Genomic DNA, 23116 nt, shown 5'->3' on the forward strand with positions numbered 1-23116 from the left:
AAGGAAAACATAAATCCTATTATATTAGTCAGTAAACATTATTAACTTTTCTCCGAGGCGATGAAATTGGAATCTCGCCCTCGGCCCTGAGTCAGAATCTCAGTGTGCTTTAAAATAATATTTGGATTGCTTTTATTTTACTTTTATAAAATATAAATTCCACAAATGAAACAATTAAAATAAAAATGTACTGTCATTATTAACTTCATACAAAAAAGACCTCTCGAGCCGTCTTGCCATTGGACAACACCCACTTGTGTTGCGTTTATTTGAAAAATTAACAAACATTAAAGTCCGGGCGGCGTCGGACATCGAAACAAGTAAACCCATCGGAACAACAGCGGACTTCCGGAGCCACGACGACAGACGAGAGTGACAGCGGATTTGACCAAAAGACAGAGCACGAGCTATGACGTCTTCCTCAACACAAGAGGCGGGACTTCCGCAGTAGTAGGCTAACTAATAACATGGCGAAGACTTACGATTACTTGTTTAAACTACTTTTAATCGGCGATTCAGGTGTCGGTAAGACCTGTGTGCTATTCAGATTTTCAGAAGATGCCTTTAACTCAACGTTTATCTCTACAATAGGTGAGTAAGAGTCGTTTTATCAGTTTTGTCTTTGCCGAAAAGCGGTACAGGAGCAGCCCATCCCGTCATGCTAATTTTTTTGCTAACTTTTCTGGCTAGCATTCATCTTTTAGGGGCTAGCCAGGAAGCAGCTCACCCGGTTGGATAGAAGGGTATTTCGGATTCAACAATGTTATTTTCACCACCTGCTAGTCTCAGAAACCCCTGGTGTATATATACTGGTGGTTTTAGATACTCTGTCCAGCTTTGATTGCACATATACACCCATCCCAAGTCGAGCTAACAAGCTAAAGCTGTCAGCTAGTTGGCAGTGTCATTTTTCATAAGATCAGCTGTCTGTACTTCGCACTCTTGTAGCCAACGTTACAGAAAGCAAAGATGAAGCCGTCAGCCTCTCAAATGTGATAATGTTATTATCAGTGACAACACTGAGTAAGTGTTAGCAACAACTGATATTATATTAGGTGTGGGAATAAAGTGACTTGCTTTTCCTCAGGTATTGACTTCAAGATCAGGACAATAGAATTAGATGGGAAGAAGATCAAACTACAGATATGGTAAGATAATCTAAATAATGTTTGTATATAACAATTTTATTATGTGGCAGAAAAAAATGATTAAGAGATGAATGACAGGCTCTCACATGTACTCTATGAGGTACATTTAGTCACTATGATGTGGTATAATTCAATGTAAAATAACCTTAAATAAGTTTATAATATAATACTCTGATTATCTCTAGGTGTATCTGATAAAGTGACTGCTGGATGAGATAAATATTATGGTAACTGCAAATCTGCTCCTCTGTGGGAACATCGTATCATGCAAAATTATTTCCTTTTGCAAATAAGCTTTTCTGAGGTGATATCTAAACTAAGATGGATATCTGCTCAGCCTCAGTATGAAAATAGAAGTCTGTACTAGCCTGTTGGGTTGGATGAATTTAATGATAGCAAATAAATTCACCTAAGTGTTTCTGATAAGAGGTTTTTCATTCTGTAGAAGAAGTTACCTGGTGGACAGACTGTAAGTTTCATGACCAGACATTAATGAGTGCAGCTCTGTTGCTGAATTAACCAGGATTTAGTCGCTCTCTTAAAGGTGGTGAAGTTTGTAATAAGTTTCAGCTGATCAGGTAGAGGGTTCCAGCATCTGACTCATTTTACAGAAAAAGCAGGCTGAGAGAATGATATTTTGCAAAATGAAACGACACAGTTTCTATTTGAAGCGTCTCTGGTGGATCTGCTGCAGCTCTGTAATCTCATTATGAATGTGCAGAAAGGCGGAGGGAAAAGTTCATTTAAGCATTTGAACACAAACTTTCTAATGCAGCAGGCAAGCTTGACTGTGGGAAAAAAACATTATCAATTTTATTTTGTGAGACACTGAGATTTCAACAGTTAAACATTGTTTACACTTTAAAATAGAAACAATAAATGAAAATGATGTGAATTTATTAAAATAATAACATCTGTTAAAAATAAGAACCTAAATGAAAATGAACTGTTTTCAGTTTGTGGTGACACCGCAAACACTTTTACAGTAACCACACCTATTTACCGCTCATATCGTCCAAAAAGTATGGACAAAAGAAGAGCAGCACAGCATGCAGCACAGTAGTCATTTGAACTTGATTATCTTATTTTCCTGAATGGCTCAGTGTTAATATGCATTTTGTGAGCCATATTCCTGTGACATTCAAGAAGAGGGACTAACAACATCTCAGATGTATTGAATCTCATAACTCATAAACTGACCTGAGGAATGTCAAAGAAGGAATGGATTTTAAAAAAGAACAGAAAAAACCCCAAATCAAACTAATTTCAACCCATTGTGCCCAATTTTTTCTCAATATTTTTATGCACACATTTTTGCTAATAAGGTTGTTTTCTTCATTTTGGGTGCCATGTCTAGAAAATCTTATTTAAAATTGTTTTTACAAGTATCGTTGCCAGTTTGTACATAATTTGACTCTAACACTGTAATAGTGAGATGTAAATAAAAGTACAAAAATTAAATGAAATAGATATCTACCATTTCAAAAGAGCTTGATATAAGCAAGCTTGCAAACTGTGATTTACGTTGTTACTGACAAGGTGTTTGCCCATGGGCAGCAATATCTGCTGCTTGGATAAATGACTCCAAACACAAACAAACATATCTGATTTAATATTTATGTTGTTAAGGCTTATTGTAGAGACTTTCATGATAAGTTAATGTTTAATGACAGCCACTAAAACTGCAGTATGATATCAGAATGACCTTTTCTTGTGAGGTTTTGTTGCTACTCTGCCCTTGATAAAGCGTATCAGGATTTCAATGATGCCATGTGACAGGAAGTGCATGGAGACTGTTTTCCAAGGTGTCCACTTGAATGTCATTGATAGAAAAAGCATGCATAATGTTATAATTTACTTATAGAGGGGAAATGACAATCATGATCTTTGGCAACTATTGTTGCTGTTGGGGCTTAAATGGGTTAAATATCTGCATCTCTAATAAGGATCAGTCTATATCTTTGCAAACTGATTTTATTGTTTTCCTGTGTTTAACATTTTAGCCTCTTCACCAGTATATTTCAGTGATTTCTCATAAAACAAATGAATACAAGTATTTTAAAGGTGAATTGCTTAATCTTTCTTTTACTGAAGTTTAAATCAAGAAGATCATATGTGCTCTATTCTGTGCTAACTTAGAAATACAGTAGAATGTGGTCCGATTAAAAACAGCTGAAATGTGAATTAAAAATGTGCATTTTCCATGTAGGGACACAGCAGGACAAGAAAGATTCAGGACCATCACGACAGCCTACTACAGAGGAGCCATGGTAAGTGTCTGGGCCTCATGCACTAATAAAAATTATCTGTATGACTTGGTCATCTCAGGTGTGTCACTGCAGCATAAAGGTCTAACAGAACCACACCCAGCATCATTGTTGTTTCTAATTTTACACACCTTTGAAATCAGCCGTGCGCTCAGTGCGGTGTTGTGGTATTTTTGTGAGCCTCTCCTTAACTACAAGTCTAACTGGATGCTCATGTTGATATATTTTCACCTAATTGATCCTTGGGTATTCAAATAATTCAACATGAACCTGCAAAATCCTGTGTTCCATTACTGGTTGAGGTTGATGGGTGCTCACTACAGAGGTTCACATTAAATATATGGTTTGAAATCTACCCCTCCAGATTTATAAAGATTAGTGAACATTTCTTGTTTTTTGGCCACTGTGTTTTCATTTGTCTTGTGCTCTGATCTCCACAGGGTATCATGCTAGTGTATGACATCACGAATGAGAAGTCCTTTGACAACATCAAAAACTGGATAAGGAATATAGAGGAGGTAAAATGTTTTCCTGTCTATACTTTTTGAGTGTCTTTGTACCTTGTGACCTTAAAAAAAAACACAAGGAGCAGGCACATACACAATGTTTTGCTGATTCATTTCCTGTCTGTTCATTCTGCCACTGTTTTCACAGCATGCTTCAGCAGACGTGGAGAGGATGGTTCTTGGGAACAAGTGTGATGTCAACGACAAGCGACAGGTGTCCAAAGAAAGAGGAGAGAAGGTGATACAGCTGACAGTGAATGCACTCAGTGAAAACTTGATTAGAAAGTAGACTAGAGTCTTACTTTTGTGAGGTTAATGCTGATTATTTGGCTCATGGCTGAGTTGTTGCACCAATTCCCTCTTTTCTTCTGCTTCAGCTGGCACTGGAGTACGGTATCAAATTCATGGAGACCAGTGCGAAAGCCAACATCAATGTTGAGAATGTGAGTTTACACTTTACCTCCTGTTGTTCACTCTGAGCGCAAAGTTTTATTGGGAAACATGCTTATTCACGTTCTTCCTGAGCGTTAGATGAGTTGATCAACACCACTTTGGTATCTGTTCTTATAAATCGTATACACAGCAGCCTTTTGGATTAGCTAAGCTTAATGACTGAAAGCATGGGGGAACTGCTTGCCTGGCTCTGTCCAAAGGTAACAAATCCACCTGCAAACACCTCCAAATCTCACTAATTATCGCATTTTTACGGCTTTCTAAAAAAGTTTATTTAGCTAAGGATTAAGTGTCTTTCTCTTGCCAACAAACAGGAGCTTTGCAGAGCTTCTGCTAAAAGTAACAAAAATGTGTGAACTATTCCTTTAGGAACTCTTTTCTGAGTGATGTGTGTAGAGACTAAGACTGCAAGCCTTACTACTCATTTCAAGTTATTTTGCTTTGTCCTAACTTTTAGTTTTTGTTTTGGCTGTTTATTTTTTTTAAAGTGGCCAGTATCAGACTCCTGTTTGAACTGATCACAACTCTTAGCTGACACGATCAACAACTTCATTAAGACTTTAAATAGTGCATTGAGAGATCATTTAATAAGCAGAATTGATGATTGATCCAGGAAACCCCTGGACAACACCCTTAATGTCACTGAGGAAACCTAAGGGTAAACTTTATTTTATTATTATTATTAGTGGATTTTATTTTTATTATTTATTTTGGTACTTATGCTGAACACCTAACATGCAGAATCTTCAGTTTTTTTTTCTTGTATGATTTCTCATATCAGGAAAGAGGGCAAATACTTTTTCCCGGCACTGTATGCTTAATTTTATATCTTGTAGAAACAGTAGGAGGCTTCAGCGTTTTGATTAGTGTCTGTTGTAGGATGATAGCTGTGAAGCTGTATATCTTTCACAATCATATTTAATATAAGAAATCTTGAGTGGGCCAAAATTCCTCCACAGCGATGCAACAAACTCATCACCAGTTATCGCAAACGCTTGATTTAAATTATTTCTGCCAAGGGTGGCACAACCAATTATTAGGTTCGGGGGACAATTACTTTTTCATATAGGGCCAGATAGGTTTGGATTTTTCCCCCCTTTAATAAATAAAATCATCATTTAGAAACTGCATTTTGTATTGACCTGGGTTGTCTTTGTGCGATATTAAAGTGGTTTGATGGTCCAAAACATTGAAGTGTGATAATTATGCAAAAAAAAAAAAAAAAATCAGGAATCAGAAAGGGGGCAAATATTTTGTCATGGCACTGTACATACAAAAAATGTTCATGTTCATTTTTATAAGTCACATACCAATTGGTATACACCAGAGCTGCATTTAAGATACTATGTCTCATACTGTCAGACAAGCCACATAGGCCTGCAACAGAACAAATGATTTAAGGCTACAAATGGGAGCTGTTACAGTTAGGTCTGTAATTATTTGGACAAGACGAAGTTTCTATAATATTTCCTTTATTTATCTCCAACAAGTATTTAATATAAACCCATCAAAATGTTCCACAGGTGTAGACTTTCAGCTCTGATTTAACAGGTTTCACAAAAATATGGCATTGCCCTTTTGGGATTTGTTTTACTGTGCTTCTCTATTATCAGGAATTCAAAAGTATTTGGATAGATTAACATAATTAAAATATAACCTCAGTTTTTAATAGTTTAATGAGAATCCTTCACAGTCAATGACTGCATGAATTCTGGAGTCCATAGACATCACCAAATTCTAAGATATAGCATCACATAGTATATATTTTAAAATTATATTTTATCATAATACATCAGTAGGAATTTGAATTTAAGACTTCCACTTGTGTCTGTATTTTTACACTGTGGTATTGCTAATCAGGGTACTAACATTACTTGTTAATACAGACATGAACTGTCAAAGGTGTAAAGGTTGTTAATCAAACATTTACATGACACACACTTCTTAATTGCTCATTTTCATGTACCAGCTTATTGGTTATCAGTTTTAGGGATGAATGATTTGGGAAAATAATGTAATTGCAGTTTCTTTCCCGACATTGTGTTTAAATATGCAATTACTTTTTAAGTTCCTCATCTTATGTATTTTTCAACAAACATAATAAATAAATCTGAATTACAACCAACATAGTAGATTAAACTGAAGATGAACAAGTTTGACAAAATATCTGATTGTGATTTTTTTGACTTACTGCAAGTTTGGTATAAATTGTTTTTATTGAAGGGGGTGGTCATTTTTATATCATTTTCATTAGAATCAAGAAAAACATACACAATTAAAGGAAGTAGGATTTCTTTTAAATGATTCTGAAATAATGACACTTGAATGATTACATGATGTGTAGGGCATAACTGCTGCAAAAAATGTTGAAACACATTTCAGATTAAAGAAATATCGCTGCTTTTGGGATATGAAAATTGCAGCAGGCCATATTGGGATTTAATCTCCATTTAAATTAATTGCTCAGCCCTAATCAGTGTAATAAACTAATAATCCGTATTGTATTCGCACTGAAAAGCTAATATTTTTTGACCTCTTTTTTCAATCTGCATTAATTTCAACTGATTATATAGATTTGCTATTTTGCCTTGAAGAGCAGGCACCATCCATAATGTAAGTTCTGCAAGTTGTTTTCATAGTTCCAGAGTCAGCTTCTAAAAACCAAAGTGGATCCATATGAATGAGGTTGTTTTTCATTTTATGTTAACCAATGGCTACACTTCTTGGATAAACTTAAGCTCTCCTGCTTGTTTAAAATTACAAGTAAAAGCTTTTTTGGTTGGAGGGGCACAGCACATGGTATGCTGAAATGGAAGGGAGGATGCACATAAAGCAAAACAATAGTTAAATCTCAATTATCTAATTTTATTATGGTGGGAAGCCAAAATTCATATTTAAAATTGGAGGTTAAATGATAACCCTGCGCTAGCTAAAGTTTTTGTGTATTCTCGACCCACATTTATTGATGAATTGTAATGGTTTATTCAATCAATCAGTTAAACCGTCATTTTGATCCATAGTGGCTGATGTTAACCATGAATTTAGCCTCGCACAAACCATTAACAACCTCTTCTCAATCCGTTTCTCTGAAGGCCTTCTTAACGCTAGCCAGAGACATCAAAGCAAAAATGGACAAGAAGCTGGTAAGAATGTGCAGTAAAACTTTATGAAATCATCTTAAAATGATAGATTAATTGTGTGATAGATTCATTTTCTGTGCTCTTATCTGAGCTTTTTCCTCATCTATGTGTATCATAGGAGGGCAACAACCCTCAGGGCAGCAATCAAGGAGTAAAGATTACAGAACAGCCCAAGAAGAGCAGCTTCTTCCGCTGCACGCTCCTGTGAGGAGACCGGAGCATCGGAATCCACCAGAGCCTTAACTGTGTCCCCCCACTGGACAGAACTGGACAGACAGAGCACACTCTGATCTCTTCTTTTATTTTGTATTTCTTGTCTTCCTTCTCTTCTTTCTGATTGTCCCAAAACAAACATTTGCTTGACCAGTCTTCCCATGATACCAGTGAATCTGATCACTGATCCCTCAGCCATATGCAGAATCTGAACTCGATAATTTCAACTCCTTTCCTTTGTTTTTATTGACTTTTAAAGACTGACTCTTGGTGAGACACTAGAAAAGATCAAACCTGTGATGGCTGATGCCTGGGTAGATGTTTTTTTGTTAGTGTCATGAGGTAGTCTTATTTCTTGGATCCTTATCACTAAAGCAGCTAAATTCTACTTTAAATTTAGTAATTATAGAACATTTATGCATCAGCTGGGTGGAAACTTTTATATATCAAAACAGAATATGTAAGTATACTGTATATTATTGATCCATGAAACAGTTGTGCCAGCAGATTTTTACTCACCATATCAACATTGAGGTTTACGTGTCCTCTGTCCTCCATTCTCATGACTTTCTGTGGACTTCTTAGGCTGAAACATTCCTCTTTTGAAAACTTTAATGTGCAATCTGATATGTATGTGGGGCCTACATATTTTTCTGTCTTAAGTATTCAGATGATTGAAGTTTAACAAAGTTTTCTCGTTTTAAGGCGGCACAGATTCCTTTTGTAGTGTCTTACCTCATTGTTTTCGGGTATTGCAGTTTCTAAGATTAGTACGGTGTCATTGTTGTGAGGAGGAGGATTGTTTGCTGTTGGATTGCAGTACCTAATCCTAACACCTGGGGGTGATAGAGCAGAGGAACAGAAGGAATCAACAGTGATAAAATCACTGTTTTATTCATTCATGCTGATTCTGGTCACCTGTTCTGATGGGGGAACATGCACACGTCTATTTTGTGGTCCTCAGAGCTGGACTGTGCTGCAGCAGTATTTATGGAGCAAAAACAAAATATAGCACCAAAATGACAAAGTGCCCTTTAATGTTCTTATTGTTAATGCACTTTTCCTTTGTTCTTCCTGTAAAAAAACAAAAGTTATTTACATTTGTCGACTGTATTTGTTGAAAGTCTTAACTGAGAGCAAACAATACTCCTGCACAAGTTTTTCATGTTACCTATCTGGGCTTCCGTAAAAACACCTGAGCACTGAAACTTTGTCGTTTAGTTGGAAGTGTGAAAATATACAGAAGGCCTATGATTCAGAGATGTTTGCATTCCCAGCATTCCCTTAAACTGATTCTTTTCACCCTTGCTTTTAATGAATTTTTCCCCCTTTTGATGCTTTTGGGAGCCCCAGATGCACCCTCTTTCCCTCTCGTCTTCCTCGGCCCACTATCATGGCCGTCTGAACTATGCATTCTGGGTGTGAGAAAACCTCAAAAGGCTTTGCACATTTGACTTGACAAGCTTTATTTGAGATTATAAATGTGCAAAGGATCTTTGCTGTTTTATTTTCTGCTGCCACTCCAGATTCATTTATATTTTGCTCTGCTGAACAGTTCAGGTGTAAGAATAGGAAATTAACTGAAAGCTGATTAAGTAAAAGAATCAGACGTTTTACAGTGAGAGCAAATCATTTCTAGTGGTGCTGAAGAGACAGAAAACTGCCTAGATGTTAACCTGTGGATTCAGATCATTGTGGTTAAACCGGCTCTCACAGATGAAGCCAAATCATGGCCGCAGATTGGCCTAGATTCAGTCTGGAGATCTTTTTGATTGGGGTTAACATGGCTAAATTACTAGCTCTGTACCATCACAGCTTCAGCATTCCCTCACTTAATTTGTTTCATTTCATCTGCAAATACATTAAATAATTCAGCAACTGTAAATAAGAGCTGCAATGATTGTACTTCATAAATCTTATTGATCTACACCTTTTGTAGATATGCGTACTTTTGTTGATTTATTAAAAATGAGATTCTTAAAGAAACCTGTCACTATTTGTGCATCTTCTTCAATATTCAGATGTGTATTACATTTACAGAAAATACAGGAAGGTTACTTCAAATGTTTTTCAAGAGTCTTATCTGATTCTGAGGAGACGTGAGCAAAAGGGAGCTATTAAAATAATATCACATTTATCTAAAACTCAGTTTATGATGCTGAAAATGGCCTCTAGAGATGAACTTTAAGGGCGATTACATTTTTAGTGCTCAGAGAAGTCACTAAAATAGTAGAACCAAACCAGGATCTCTAAAGTATGAAAAATAGAGGGGAGGTTGAATTGTATGTGTGATTGATTATGAAATATTGTGCAATTTTGTTAGAAATAATGACAAAATTCAATGTTTACAGGCGCTCTAACCTAAGCACTTTTAAATTTCATTTTTATTTACCTCATGGGTTTGCTCTAATCTTATGCTGCAGATTTCGCACCTTGATTTAGCTATAATTCACGTCCACCTGTGTCACTACTACACTGGTTTTTCTCCTATAGTTGCATCAAAGATTCATTTTTTGAAGTCATTAAACCCTGTCTAATAATACTCTTGTACAGCATCCAATGTAGCAAACTAGACTTGTTCCTGAGCCTCTCATTACCACTACAATTAAAATCTTGGTGATGCCTTCGTAGTCCACTTTAACTTTAGCTGCTCCTAATACTGGTCTTTTATGGCCACTGTATGTTCTGATCTTAATCTTGCACTGAGTAAGCTCGGGTTTTTGGCTATCACAGGATAACTTGTGAAATGCCCATCTTGACATTATAGTGTATCCCTAGCCTCATGTCTACTTCAAATGTTACAGTTTTCCCATTTACTTTAAGGTGTTTTCTGATTGGTTCTTTTCTAGGAATGACTTTCTCCAAATCCAGATACCAGTTCAATTACATGTCACCCTCTTTAAGCCTTTGCACACTCTGTCTTTTTTGTCCACATTTTTTTTGCAAATTAAATAAGATTGTGCTCATGTTGTGCAAATCATGTTCACACCCTGGTGGGGAAACTTTCAGGTTTGATTTTTTTTTGTTTTTTCTCATCAGTCAAAGTCATTTAAATGGTTCATTGATGTTTCATATCAGCACCTGCTGCTTCCCTCCCTCCCTCCCTCTCATTGAAACCTCACTTTAAACACTGCGATTTGTCATTGTATCATGTGGCTCTTGACCATAGTATGTAACAAAAGTTTGTATTCACAGCCATGTAACAGAGACTGAATTGAAAAGTTGTTCTCCGTCTCTCCAACTTGGCACAGTGCTATGGGGCGTGTGCTGTATGAAGCTCTCTGTCAGGTTGGATGAATCTACATTCCACGAATTTGCCATTTAAAAAAAATCCGAACACAAAAGGCAACAGACTCAGTGTGCAAGTTTCGAGGGCATGACGTTTTTCAGGTTACATTTGTTCCGCTTTTCCACAGTTTTGACATTTTCATAGACAAACCTGCAGCCTTTGGCCATGTGGTTTTCTCCACTGCATCTGTAGCATTTTCTAAAATCCAGATGCAATGTTGGCCATGTTGGTCATCCCGTTCATCGACCCGCCACTCAGTTTCATTTACCAGGTTCTTTCATGCCGTGTAAATCCACAATGTTTGTGCTTGCTGCCTCCATTGCTCTGCAAACTTGAGTGCTTTTTCAAAAGCCAGTCAGCCCTCCGACAGCAGCCTCTGCTGTCTCCTTTCTTCATTTATGCCACAGATCACATGATCTCACCATCATTGTCAATGAATCACCAAAGTCACAGTCCTGCTTTAACTTTCTCTGTTCTGCCACATAATTACCTCAACTTTACATATTACTCTGGAGCCCTCTGTTGGCACTAAGATGCAATAACATTTTACAGTCACTTCATAACACAAGGGAAGTCCCAGAATGATGGCATTTTAGGATTTCGTAGAAAATCTGTACATATTTATAATTTTTTATAGAACCAGTTTTGTACCAGGTCACCCAAGAAGTTTTCTGAGAGGTATCAGGGGCAATTGAAGCAACGTGTGGCATGCAGATCAGACATGTCACCAGTTAAAGTAGTATGATAAAAAGAGTCTTAATCAGTCACAATTGCAAAGCAACTATGAGCTAACTATCAAAACATCTCTTATACCCTCACATGGGAGGGTATTTTCGAAAATGGAGGTTTGTGTATTTTGACCTGTGGTAAATAAAAAAACTCTTTCAGAGTGAAGATTTATAAAAACTCAGTCTATAGTGTTTATGTGAATGAAGATGTTTTTGAGGACATAGGGTATATGGACAGGATTATTTTTGAAAACAGAGGAGAAAGTCTTCCCTTTTCAAAAAGGCAACATAGACAGCTACAATTTCCGCTCTCACATGGCTTGGTCAGATCAACAAATTAAACAAAAGGCTCCATACTAAACTTGAAAACAGAGGAAAACTTTGCAAGGGCATTTCAAAAAGAACAGTAGGCGTGTCTATTAGTCTTTTGTATTGTTTAGATAGAGAAGAGCCACACATAAACATTTGCACCTGAACTTATCACTTCCTCTTGGTCCACTGTCTGTTTACAGACATTTATATTTTGCCCTTTTTGGTCCTTTTGTTTAGACAATCATATGTAGGAGGAAACTTCCCACACTGAGTGTTTATCTACACTGGAGTGGATCTCCAGCAGTGTGTAGGTATTTTATTATGCCGATTCATCACCAAGTCAATATGTTACCAAAAGTAAAGATCATGAACTTCATTGTCCACATAGTTCCCATCTGTCTGAGCTTCCTCTCTGTCTAAAACAAAGACACAGGAGAAATGCACTTGAATATATTTCACTAACTATTAAATAATGGAGCAGCAGCTTCACCATTCCTTTTAATCCAATCTGTCTCAATAGTGATCATAAAAAACTCTAAATGACACATATTCAGTCACATGTGCATAAAGTGTCACATGACCATTGCTGGTCACTTCCTGGTTGCACTATTGGAGATAAGTGGCTGCATCAAAGTTCAGATGAAAAGGGTATTAGAGTGTGTGAATATAAAGATAAGCCACAGTTACTTCTGGTAAATGTGTTTATGGTCAACTTTGTTTAATAGGTCATAGACACAATAAACGTTTTGAAAGCAACAGTGGCAAATGGGGTGACAGTATATCTTCACACAAAGTATTCAGCCCCTGGATGTTTTACCCTTTTGTTGATTTCAAAAAATCAATCTTGCAGAAAGAAATAACTTATTGGTAGATGCCCCTTTGGCCATAATCCCAGCACTTAGTCTGTGTGGATAGGTCTCAATCATGCTTGCAAATCTGGGCACTGCAATTTTACTCCTTCTTTGCAAAACTGCTCAAGCTCTCTCAGGTTTCACAGATATCTGGTATGAACAGCCCTTTTCAAATCCAACCACAAAATGCTCTATTGGATTGAGGTCTGGGCTTTGACTCAGCCACTCCAGAACATTCACCTTGTTGTCTTCAAAACATCTTCATGTAGCTTTCACTGTATGCTTCAGGTCATTGTCTTGCTGGGAAAAAAAATCTTTTCCCAAGCCATAGTTCTCTTGCAGCCTGAATAAGATTGTCCTCCAGGATTTTCCTGCATTTTGCTGCATTCTACCTTTACAAGCCTTCCAGGGCTGGCTGCTGAAAAGTATCCCCACAGCATGATGCTGCCACACGATGCTTCAGGGATCTGATAAGGGCCTTCAGTGACTGGAGTCACAAAAACTTCCTCCTACTCAACACCTCAAAGACAAAGGAAATGATCATAGATTTCCGCAGATCCAAACCCCCATTTCAGCCAGTGAACACTTGTGGCGTGGATATCGAGGTGGTGACATCGTATAAATATTTAGGTGTACACCTGGATAATAAGTTGGACTGGTCTAAAAATGTAGACTTCATCTACAAAAAGGGGCAGAGCCGCCCCTTTTGCCTGAGAAGACTCCGATCAGTAGACATCTGCAGTAAGATGCTGCAGATGTTTTATCAGTCTGTGGTGGCAAGTGTTCTGTTCTATGCTACAGTCTGCTGGAGAGGCAGTGTAAAACACAAGGATGCAAGGCGTCTGAACAAACTGGTGAAGAAAGCTGGCTCTGTGGTCAGAATCAAGCTGAACTCATTGGAGGATGAGGTGGAGAGATGCACAATGAAGAAGATGGAGGCCATTCTGGGGAACATGGATCATCCACTTCATATCTCCTTAAATGACCAAAGAAACAGCGGTGGTGGAAGGCTCCTCTCTCTTCGCTGCAGGACAAAAAGGTATAGAAGATCTTTCATACATCAGCAATAAGACTATAATTCTACCATAAACAGATGAGACTCCAGACAAATGAATTTCCCTTTGGGGATAAATGAAGTTATTGTTATTATTTATTGTTATTTCACAGTGGGGATGCTTGTTTGTGGTGAAATGCAGTGTTTTGTGCCAGCCAAACAAAGCAGCTTATGTGATGGCCAAAAAGCATAATTTTGGTCTCACCAGACCAAAGAACTTTCTTCCACTTGACCAGGCAAGCTCTTGTCCAGATTTATTTTTGATTTTTCTCTTTGCCACTCTTCCTTAAAGCTTTGACTGGTGAAAAACAGGTAAAAATTGTATGCAGAGTCTCTCTCATCTCAGCTGCTGAACCTTGTAACTCCTTCAGAGTATAGGTGTCTTGGTGACCTGTCTCACAAGTCTCCTTCTCGCATGGTCACCCAGTTTGTGAGGATGGCCTGATCTAGGCAGATTTACACATGTGCCATATTCCTTCCATTTCTTGATGATGGATTTAACTGAACTCCAGGAATGCTCGGTGCCTTGGAAACATTTTTGTATCCATCCTCTGACTTTTACTTTTCAATAACCTTTTCTCTGAGTTGCTTGGAGTGTTATTTTGTTTTCATGGTGTAATGGTGGCCAGGAATACTGATTAACCAGTGACTGGACCTTCCAGACACAGGTGCCTTAATACTATAGTCACTTGAGACACATTCACTGTACTTATGTGATCCCATTTTTCACTGTTGTGAGACTACTAGCATCAGTTGGCTGGACCTCTGATGGCTTAGGTCACTTTAAAGGTGGTGAATGTTTATTCAACTACTTATTTTACATTTCATATTTTTGTTTAATTGACGTAACTTTGTCAAAATCTGTTGTCATGTTGACATTGAAGAGTTTTGTTTTTGTAATTTTTTTTGGTCAAGAAGCCTGATTATATTTATTATGATTGATTTATAAAATCAATACAAGGCTAAAACACCCAAGGGGGTGTTTATTTTTTATAGGCACTATGAGTATAAGCATACTTACACATACTTTATGTACTGGAACTGCAGTTTCATACAGATGTGTCTTGATTAATGATAAATAATTGACTATGAAACATGATCAAAGTTTACAATTCTTATTGAACTCTAGCCACCATTGTGCAAAGACTGAAAAGGGCAATATCGCATGTGGTCTCCTCTCAGGAAATGAAACCTCCTAAACAGCAGCTTGCGTGAAGGCCTCATTTCTGTAGAATGCAAAAGCAGCATACTTTGGCTGACCTTTGTCAAGACAACTGAGGCTGTTTGCTAACTTCTACCTGCAGTATGAACAGCATTTCCCCATTTTCTGTTGTCTTGTTATGGCCTCTGTTCTCTCTCAATGTGTGTGGATTTTTGGCTCCGCCCACCTGACAGGTGTTATCAGGCGGGTGAGCTGTGAAGTTTCATTTTAACAGAAGCTGCTGGACAGGGTGAGTAACATTGAATACAGCTATGCTTGGTAATTTTACTGTGCTTTGATTGAGTTTATGAGCAAAATCAATCATTATATCCGTTGTAATAGTTGATATTTACAAAAGACAGTGTAACACCCTCTGCAGTTGTTTCAGATGGTAATAATTTTACTGTTTTCCATAAATCCTACATGTTGTATTGTTATTTGCTCATCTTTTTGATATTCAAAATGAAAATAAAATATCTATGAAGGAGTTTAAAGTTAAATTGAAAAGAAATCTGTTTAAAACAGTAAGCCAGACTTTGCTAGACTAATATTTAGTGTGTAATCAAGAGGAACACACAGGTTAGGAATAAACAGGAAAGTTGATTCAATAGTGCTCTTTGATACTAAATTTAAACCTGCTTGTTACTCAGCTGACAACCTAAGAAACGGGTTCTTTATATTCTACATTTATACTACATATACGCGCATTGTTTGCCTGAAATAAAGGGTTTCATTGTAATCATTATGCAGGTTTTTGTCAAACGATTAAATGAAATTTTCCCAGAAAGATGGAGTGGAGTCCGTCTTTACAGGGACCACATGAAACCGCCATCTGGTTTACTCAGTCCCAGCTTCAGTCTGTGATCAGGAACGGGATAGTTCCCGAATGGTTCCATGGGATCATCTCAAGGAAGTAAGTCCACAAACTCTATCACTGTCTGCCATCAGAGAGGAATGTGACGACACATGTTATGAACATTTTTCTAGACAAACATATTTAGCTCCAGGATGCAGTGATTGCTTAGGGAGAAACAGGGTTGAATATAATTATTTTTGTTGGTTTTGTGTCTTTAGGATTAGGCAGTGAGACTAAATGCCGATACGGCAATACATGATCATCCTGATCTACCTGATAATTTGTCACAATAAAAAGCCTTTTTGAGTGGCACTTAAAACACAAGTTAAGGTTGTGATAAAGAGGGTCAAAGAAGAAGCTAACAGTGCGATAGGATGAGCGAGATAAGACGTGAAACTGACACCAAATAGCAGTTAACATAGTAATCCTACACTGTACCTTTTAAAGGCAGTTTTGCATTCTTCAGTTTAACAGATATTGTAATGTAGCATTATATGATAGCACTGTATTATATATCCAGTTGTATGTATCGTATCATAGGCTACTCCGTGGTTTACACCCTTAACATCATCAGATAATGTTTTTAAATTGCTTATTTCCAGAGAAAAACTTACTTTAGGTTGTTTAGTGTTACTAGTGTTTATCTGGTTGCATATAACTATGACTAAAAATGTTGAATATAATTTTTCCATAAGGAAGACAGACTAGCTTTACTCCATGTATCCAGCATCATACACAGCTTGACAAAGTCAGATATACAGGTTTAATTTGTTGTGTTAATTGTTCATTTTAGTGTACAGTACACATTAATCACAACTATGTCAGTAAAATATTTTTCTGATTGGACTTTACCCTTTGGCAAATGTGTATTCTGTAATGGATTTATGCTTCCTCCACACCCTGTGGACACATTCACAACTTTGTATCATAATTATCTAATCCTTCTTTTAATAGGTTACTGGATAGTAACGTTAAAGTTCCAATAAACGTGAAAACCCAACTAATAACTTCTTTTACGTAGTTTAACATGTTGATTATTTGTCCAGGACAGCAGAGGAGCTTCTGATGTCCAAGCCTCCAGGTTACTTCCTCATCAGAGTCAGTGAGAGCAGGATTGGTTACACGCTGTCATATCGGTAAGTGTTTACATGATCACAGGAACTTTTTTTTCTTTGTCCCAGTTCACGGGTCAAAGTCCTGCTCTGATCATTCTCGTTGCTCTGTGCTTCTTCTTCTTTATGGTCCTCAGTGCTGAGGATCGCTGCAGACATTTCATGATTGATGTGCAGGAGGATGGTCATTACATCATAGTTGGGGAGACGATGCACCACCAGTGTTTGCAAGACATGGTGGACTTTCATCGAAGGTCTCCCATCATGCCTTACAATGAGGTGTTGACTGTAGCTTGTGGACAGGTACGTAAATATTTCATAACTCTTCTTTATAGTAGAGAGTTCAGTGGTTTGTATGTCATCTATTACCATACGATATGAAAGGATAGGAAATTATACGATACATTGTGATGTGAAGCAATACAAAACAATATGATACAGTTCAGTAAGATGCAATAATGATACAATACAACACAAGGCGGGACAAAATGGTATGATACGATTCTCCCTGTGTAGTAGATTCAACAATCAGAACAATACAAAGGTACAACAATCCATATGCAATTAGAGAAGCACATACTAAAGTAAAACACATGCAACATGTATTGGACATGGCAAATGAAGGTGTAGTTGGATGAAGGTAAAAGAGGCCAAAAACTTGCATTCATTACTGAAGACAGAAACAAGGTACATTTAAGAATTGTGTCATTATTTCTTTGGGAATCTGTAGGTTCTGCTCAACTGTAATACATGCATATTGATGTATTCGTTTTATTTTCACCATGCAAAGCAGTTTAAATTGTTTGGATATTTAATGTGGTATCTGACATTTAAAACACCTCATGTGTAAATGTTGTATGCATTGTGCTTCTAAATATCATGTTAAATATGTTTGTGTGAATTAGCATCAGGAGTATATATATTTGCAACGAGGTATTTACAATGCATTTAAAACATTTATACTTAGGTCACATCTTCTATCTGAAGCCACTTTATTTGCTTATTTGCTTTCCGCCTCTGCCCCATGCAAAAGTACACAGGCCTAAATAGTTCTGTTTTCTCTCCACCACTCTGTTTGATTTCATATTAGAGCTCCAGTATCAAGACTGACTATGCAGAACTACTGTTTCCCCAAAGACATCCAAATCCTAACACAAGTTCGCTGCCAAACAACTCCCTTAATGCCGACACAAATCTCAAACTATCACAAGAAGTGATCCCACCTGCTCTTCCAAATCGACCAAACAACATGAAGCTTCCTGCAGTTGGGTCTCAAGGTCGACTTTACCCTCGACTGGAGGAGCAATTTCCAGAAGTCATCTCCTCTCTTCAGCCCACAGTAAGGATGAGCTAAGGAGATTGTTTTGTTGTTATCTATTGTTTGAACTATAATACAAAGTCATTTGTTGTTTTTAAAATTATTCAAAAATACATCTAAATCTAAGGAAAACTTAATTTCTCATGCCAATGTCTCCCCAGCCTGTGCTAACGAACAGGAACAACCATCCTCCTGAACTTCCTGATCGGAGCTCTCTTCCTCCTCTGAAGCAGAATCAGGCCTGCACCAGAACAGTTTCTGCCCCTCAAACACCCACTGAGCACCCATCTAGCCCTCAAAGGAACCAAGAAGCAAAGCCATCAGTTGTTTCAAACCTCAAGAACTTTAAGAAAAAATTTCAAAAGAAAAGAAGCCCTTCACAGGAGCTGATGAATGCAGAAAGTAGTATTGAGGCGACTGAGAATGTGTACCAGGAAATCACAGAGGAGCAGGGCTTCAGTAGTCTGCCTCTTTCCTACACCTGCCCTGAGGTGGGACTGACCAATGGAGGGCTACCATATGAGTACAAACAGCCTCCACCTTTTGCCCCAGGTTACTGATTATCGGACACTTTCTTTAGTTAGAAATGGTTTGATTGAGGGATTGTATGACTGAAACATAAAAGTAGCCTATAAAGGAAAAGGAGCTGTAATCCAGAAACTAAAGATACTAAAGCTTTTTAAAAAGTAACATTTCAAGATTCTTTGTTGACATGGATCTTGTCTTTTTCTTTCATTGCTGTTTGAGACATTTTGTACCTTTCTAAATAGGACAGTAACAAGACATTATGGAGCAGAGTGGGAGAAGAGCCTGGTGCATTTCACTACGTGGTCTGGTTTGGTTCAGCAGAGTTTGGTGCAGTTTAGCATGGTAAACCCAGATCTTGTTCATGTTTACACAGTCATCTTAACTTTTACTTGGTAAACAGGTTGTAAGGCAGTAGTTAGGCTAGCTTCACCCTTAAGGGTTGGATAGACACACCTGGTAGCCTAACATAATGGTGCCAAAACATTAGGGTGGGGTGGATCAGTTATTATGGTGTTTTTCCTTATTTTTGGTAGTGAAAAGAAACCCAAACAATTTCTGTATTTTACCAAACCAAACTAAACTCAGTTGCTTGGTGGTTTGCGATCAGAGGACTGTAGCCTTTTCACATGGGGCACACAGTCTTATTAGTTAGAAAACCAGCACCTTGCCTAACAAATTTAAGGCAAAAAACTTCATTGTTCTGCTTTTTGTGCTTGATTTTGGCAAAATACAACATCCTACCAAAAATTGGCTTAGCCTTATATAGTACTTTTTTATTAGGGAAACAGCTGTCACATCTACCAAAGGACAAACTCTGCTTTACGTATTTATTCACTTATATTTATACAGCTAAAACTCAGTGCACTTAACATCCTCGCTAAGCAAAGTTCATTGAATTAAAGAATGAATAAAATCTTGTTTTGTCTTTGTGGCTGTTCTCATTTACTTCGGACAGTCTGCCTCGTATATCTTCTTTAGTCACACATGTCCCTGACAGCTTGTTGTGTGTTCCTCACTGGAAAGATGTAGGTAGCAAGACTTAGCGAGCAGAGTTTGTTGCGTGTGTCAAAAGTCATGACATTACTGGCGTAACTACAGTGACTCATGAATGCTTTTTTTTTGTTGTTGTTGTTGTTGTTTTTTTAAAATATTGAATTCTTTTTAAATACAGAAAAAAAGACAACCTTTAACATAAGAAGAGGATGCATTTTCTTGCTCAATCGTAAATTTAAGCTCAGTGTTTCACTATTCCTCTCTGGTACTGTAATACAGGGTGATAAAGCTGAAAGAGGAAGTTTTGTTCAGCGCATGTAAATCAGGCATGTGAAGGTAATGTGAGCTGCTTTGAATACAGGAGTTCTAGGCTTCCTCGTACCACATGCAGATATGTTCTCTGAAAGTAACGAGCAAAGCTGGAAGAAAATGCAGGTACTTATCAAACTTGTCCCACAGGTAGAAACATTCACATAAGTCAAAATGTTTCTGACAGATATCTGAACACATCTGAAAATGTTTAAACCAAATAAACCAAACATTTCTACTTAAAGCTAAAAGGACTTTAAAGCACCTGGAACATTTCACATTTATGTACTTCTTTCATCTTATTTTGTAACATGACCAAATTAATAAATCATGTCTGACAATAATTAATTTTCTGTCATATGTCACTCTTTATACCATGAATGTTGAGAAATGGAACTGTCAGTGTTTGGATTTTTTTTTTTTTTTTTAATGTTTGGGCGATCAGAGCTCTCCTTCCCAAACTACTGGGAAACCCTAATCTCAGGGTACACTGCCATCTAGTGGCAATAAAAGGTTGGTGAGTATACATTTTCATTACTCTATTAGTACATCTCAAAAAATTAGAATATCATGAAAAAGTTCAATATTTTTTGTCACTCATTTCAGAAAGGGAAACCCATATATTATATAGACTCATTACACATAGAGTGAAGTATTTCAAGCCTTTATTTCTTGAAATATGTTAATGATAATGGCTTACAGATAATGAAAACCCAAAATTCAGTGTCTCAGAAAATTAGAATATTAAATAAGATCAATAAAAAAGGATATTTAAAACAGAAGTGTCAGGCTTCTGAAAAGTATCATTTCTATGCACTCAATACTTGGTTGGGCCTCCTTTTGCATGAATTACTGCATCAATGTGGCGTGGCATGGAGGCAATCAGCCTGTGGCACTGCTCAGGTGTAATGGAAGCCCAGGTTGCTTTGATAGCGGCCTTCAGGTCATCTGCATTGTTGGGTCTGGTGTCTCTCATCTTCCTCTTGACAATACCCCATAGATTCTCTGTGTTTCTCTATGGGGTTCAGGTCAGGTGAGTTTGCTGGCCAATCAAACACAGTAACACCATGGTCATTGAAGCAGCTTTTGGTACCTTTGGCAGTGTGGGCAGGTGCCAGGTCCTGCTGGAAAATGAAATCAGCATCTCCATAAAGCTTGTCAGCCGAAGGAAGTATGAAGTGCTCTAAAATTCACTGGCAGATGGCTGTGTTGACTGTGGACTTCAGAAAACACAGTGGTCCAACACCAGCAGATGCCATGGCAGCCCAAATCATCAGTGACTGTGGAAACTTCATTCTGGACTTCAAGCAACATGGATTCTGTGTCTCTCCACTCTTCCTCCAGACTCTGGGACCTTGATTTCCAAATGAAAAACAAAATGTACTTTCATCTGAAAAGAGGACCTTGGACCACTGAGCAACAGTCCAGTTTTTTTTTCTCCACAGCCCAGTTAAGACACTTCTGACGTTGTCTCTGGTTCAGGAGTGGCTTGACACGAATGCAACATTTGTAGTCCATGTCTAGGATTCGTCTGTGCGTAGTGGCTCTTGATGCGCTGACTCCAGCCTCAGTCCACTCCTTATGAAGCTCCCCCAAATTCTTGAATGGATTTTGCTTGATAACTCTCTCAAGGCTGCGGTTATCCCTTATGCTGGTGCACCTTTTCCTACCGCACTTTTTCCTTCCACTCAACTTTCTACAAATATGCTTGGATACAGCACTCTGTGAACAACCAGCTTCTTTAGCAATGACCTTTTGTGGCTTACCCTCCTTGTGGAGGGTGTCAATGTCTGTCTTCTGGACATCTGTCAAGTCTGCAGTCTTCCCCATGATCGTGTAGCCTACTTGCCCAGACTGAGAGACCATCTAAAGGCTCAGGAAACCTTTGCAGGTGTTTGGAGTTCATTAGCTGATTAGGGTGTGGCACCATGACTTTCCAATATTGAACTTTTTCACAATATTCAAATTTTCTGAGACACTGAATTTTGGGTTTTCACTATCTATAAGCCATAATCATCAACATTAAAAAAAGGCTTGAAATATTTCACTCTATGTGTAATGAGGCTATATAATATATGGATTTCACTTTCTGAAATGAGTGATAAAAAATATTGAACTTTTTCAAGATATTCTAATTTTTTGAGATGCACCTGTAAACCATGTCTGCTTTTCTTCTTTTTCTGAAGCCATGCATAACATCTCACCATCATATTTTTCTAGATATGCCAAGCAGTATCATTAACATTAATATTTGTCTCTAAAAAGTGGTGTAAGGTTTGACCTCTCATGCCAGAAGGTAAAAACCAGAATTGCTTAAATCCAATTATCTGTTACCTGTTAACACACTTACAGGTGTTTGAATGGAAATAAACATGAATCCCCTCTCATAAAAGAAAGAACACATAATTTAATCCTTGTAGAGTTTAGAGGGGACAGAGCAGGAAATTCCAGAGATTGGACGGTTAAAGTCATGATAAAGCGATAAAAAAAAAAAAAATCTTTATTTTATTTAATTTGTATGACAGGCGACTGTGTTGTGAACCACCAGGGCAAATTTCAGTTATGAAAGTCATTTCTAAGTTTATAAAATGAAACTTCAAAATCATGGAAAATGAGGCTGTAAAATCTGCTTCATGATGATGTGGGCATGTTGGTTGAATGAGCCGAAGCCACACCCACTCACGAGAAATACGACTCCCACAAATTTCTCTGTTAATAACTCGTAGGCCACCGTGGTTGATAGATTTGGAAAATTTACCTCACAGTGAACAAAAACACAGCATGTGGCAGTCAACTTTCAATGAAGGCAGTGACATCAGCTAACATCAGACTGTACTG

At 37.6% G+C, this 23116-nt stretch overlaps 2 protein-coding genes across 2 annotated transcripts; both read left to right on the plus strand.

The window, feature by feature from the left end:
- The first annotated feature begins 419 nt into the window (after positions 1 to 419).
- LOC121512086 (ras-related protein Rab-8A) lies at positions 420 to 9713 on the plus strand. The gene is made up of 8 exons (XM_041791101.1): positions 420 to 591; positions 1088 to 1148; positions 3358 to 3418; positions 3856 to 3933; positions 4070 to 4159; positions 4299 to 4364; positions 7467 to 7517; positions 7633 to 9713. Exons 1-8 carry the CDS (start codon positions 468 to 470, stop codon positions 7720 to 7722), a joined length of 621 nt encoding a protein of 206 aa, XP_041647035.1. The 5' UTR covers positions 420 to 467; the 3' UTR covers positions 7723 to 9713.
- Positions 9714 to 15950: 6237 nt separating this feature from the next.
- Positions 15951 to 20537, plus strand: hsh2d (hematopoietic SH2 domain containing). The gene is made up of 5 exons (XM_041791982.1): positions 15951 to 16075; positions 17065 to 17154; positions 17268 to 17433; positions 18221 to 18469; positions 18610 to 20537. Exons 1-5 carry the CDS (start codon positions 15951 to 15953, stop codon positions 19006 to 19008), a joined length of 1029 nt encoding a protein of 342 aa, XP_041647916.1. The 3' UTR covers positions 19009 to 20537.
- Positions 20538 to 23116: the final 2579 nt, after the last annotated feature.

Source organism: Cheilinus undulatus, linkage group 7 (assembly GCF_018320785.1).
Source record: "Cheilinus undulatus linkage group 7, ASM1832078v1, whole genome shotgun sequence".
In the NCBI taxonomy this organism is placed as follows: Eukaryota; Metazoa; Chordata; class Actinopteri; order Labriformes; family Labridae; genus Cheilinus; species Cheilinus undulatus.

Excerpts from the sequence above, each read along its gene's own strand:
- LOC121512086 (XM_041791101.1), top strand. The coding sequence starts at position 468 with ATGGCGAAGACTTACGATTACTTGTTTAAACTACTTTTAATCGGCGAT. Across the intron at positions 1,149-3,357 it reads AAGATCAAACTACAGATATG|GGACACAGCAGGACAAGAAA; the intron begins GTAAGATAATCT and ends TTTTCCATGTAG. Across the intron at positions 4,365-7,466 it reads CCAACATCAATGTTGAGAAT|GCCTTCTTAACGCTAGCCAG; the intron begins GTGAGTTTACAC and ends GTTTCTCTGAAG.
- hsh2d (XM_041791982.1), top strand. The coding sequence starts at position 15,951 with ATGGAGTGGAGTCCGTCTTTACAGGGACCACATGAAACCGCCATCTGG. Across the intron at positions 17,155-17,267 it reads GGTTACACGCTGTCATATCG|TGCTGAGGATCGCTGCAGAC; the intron begins GTAAGTGTTTAC and ends TATGGTCCTCAG. Across the intron at positions 17,434-18,220 it reads TGACTGTAGCTTGTGGACAG|AGCTCCAGTATCAAGACTGA; the intron begins GTACGTAAATAT and ends ATTTCATATTAG.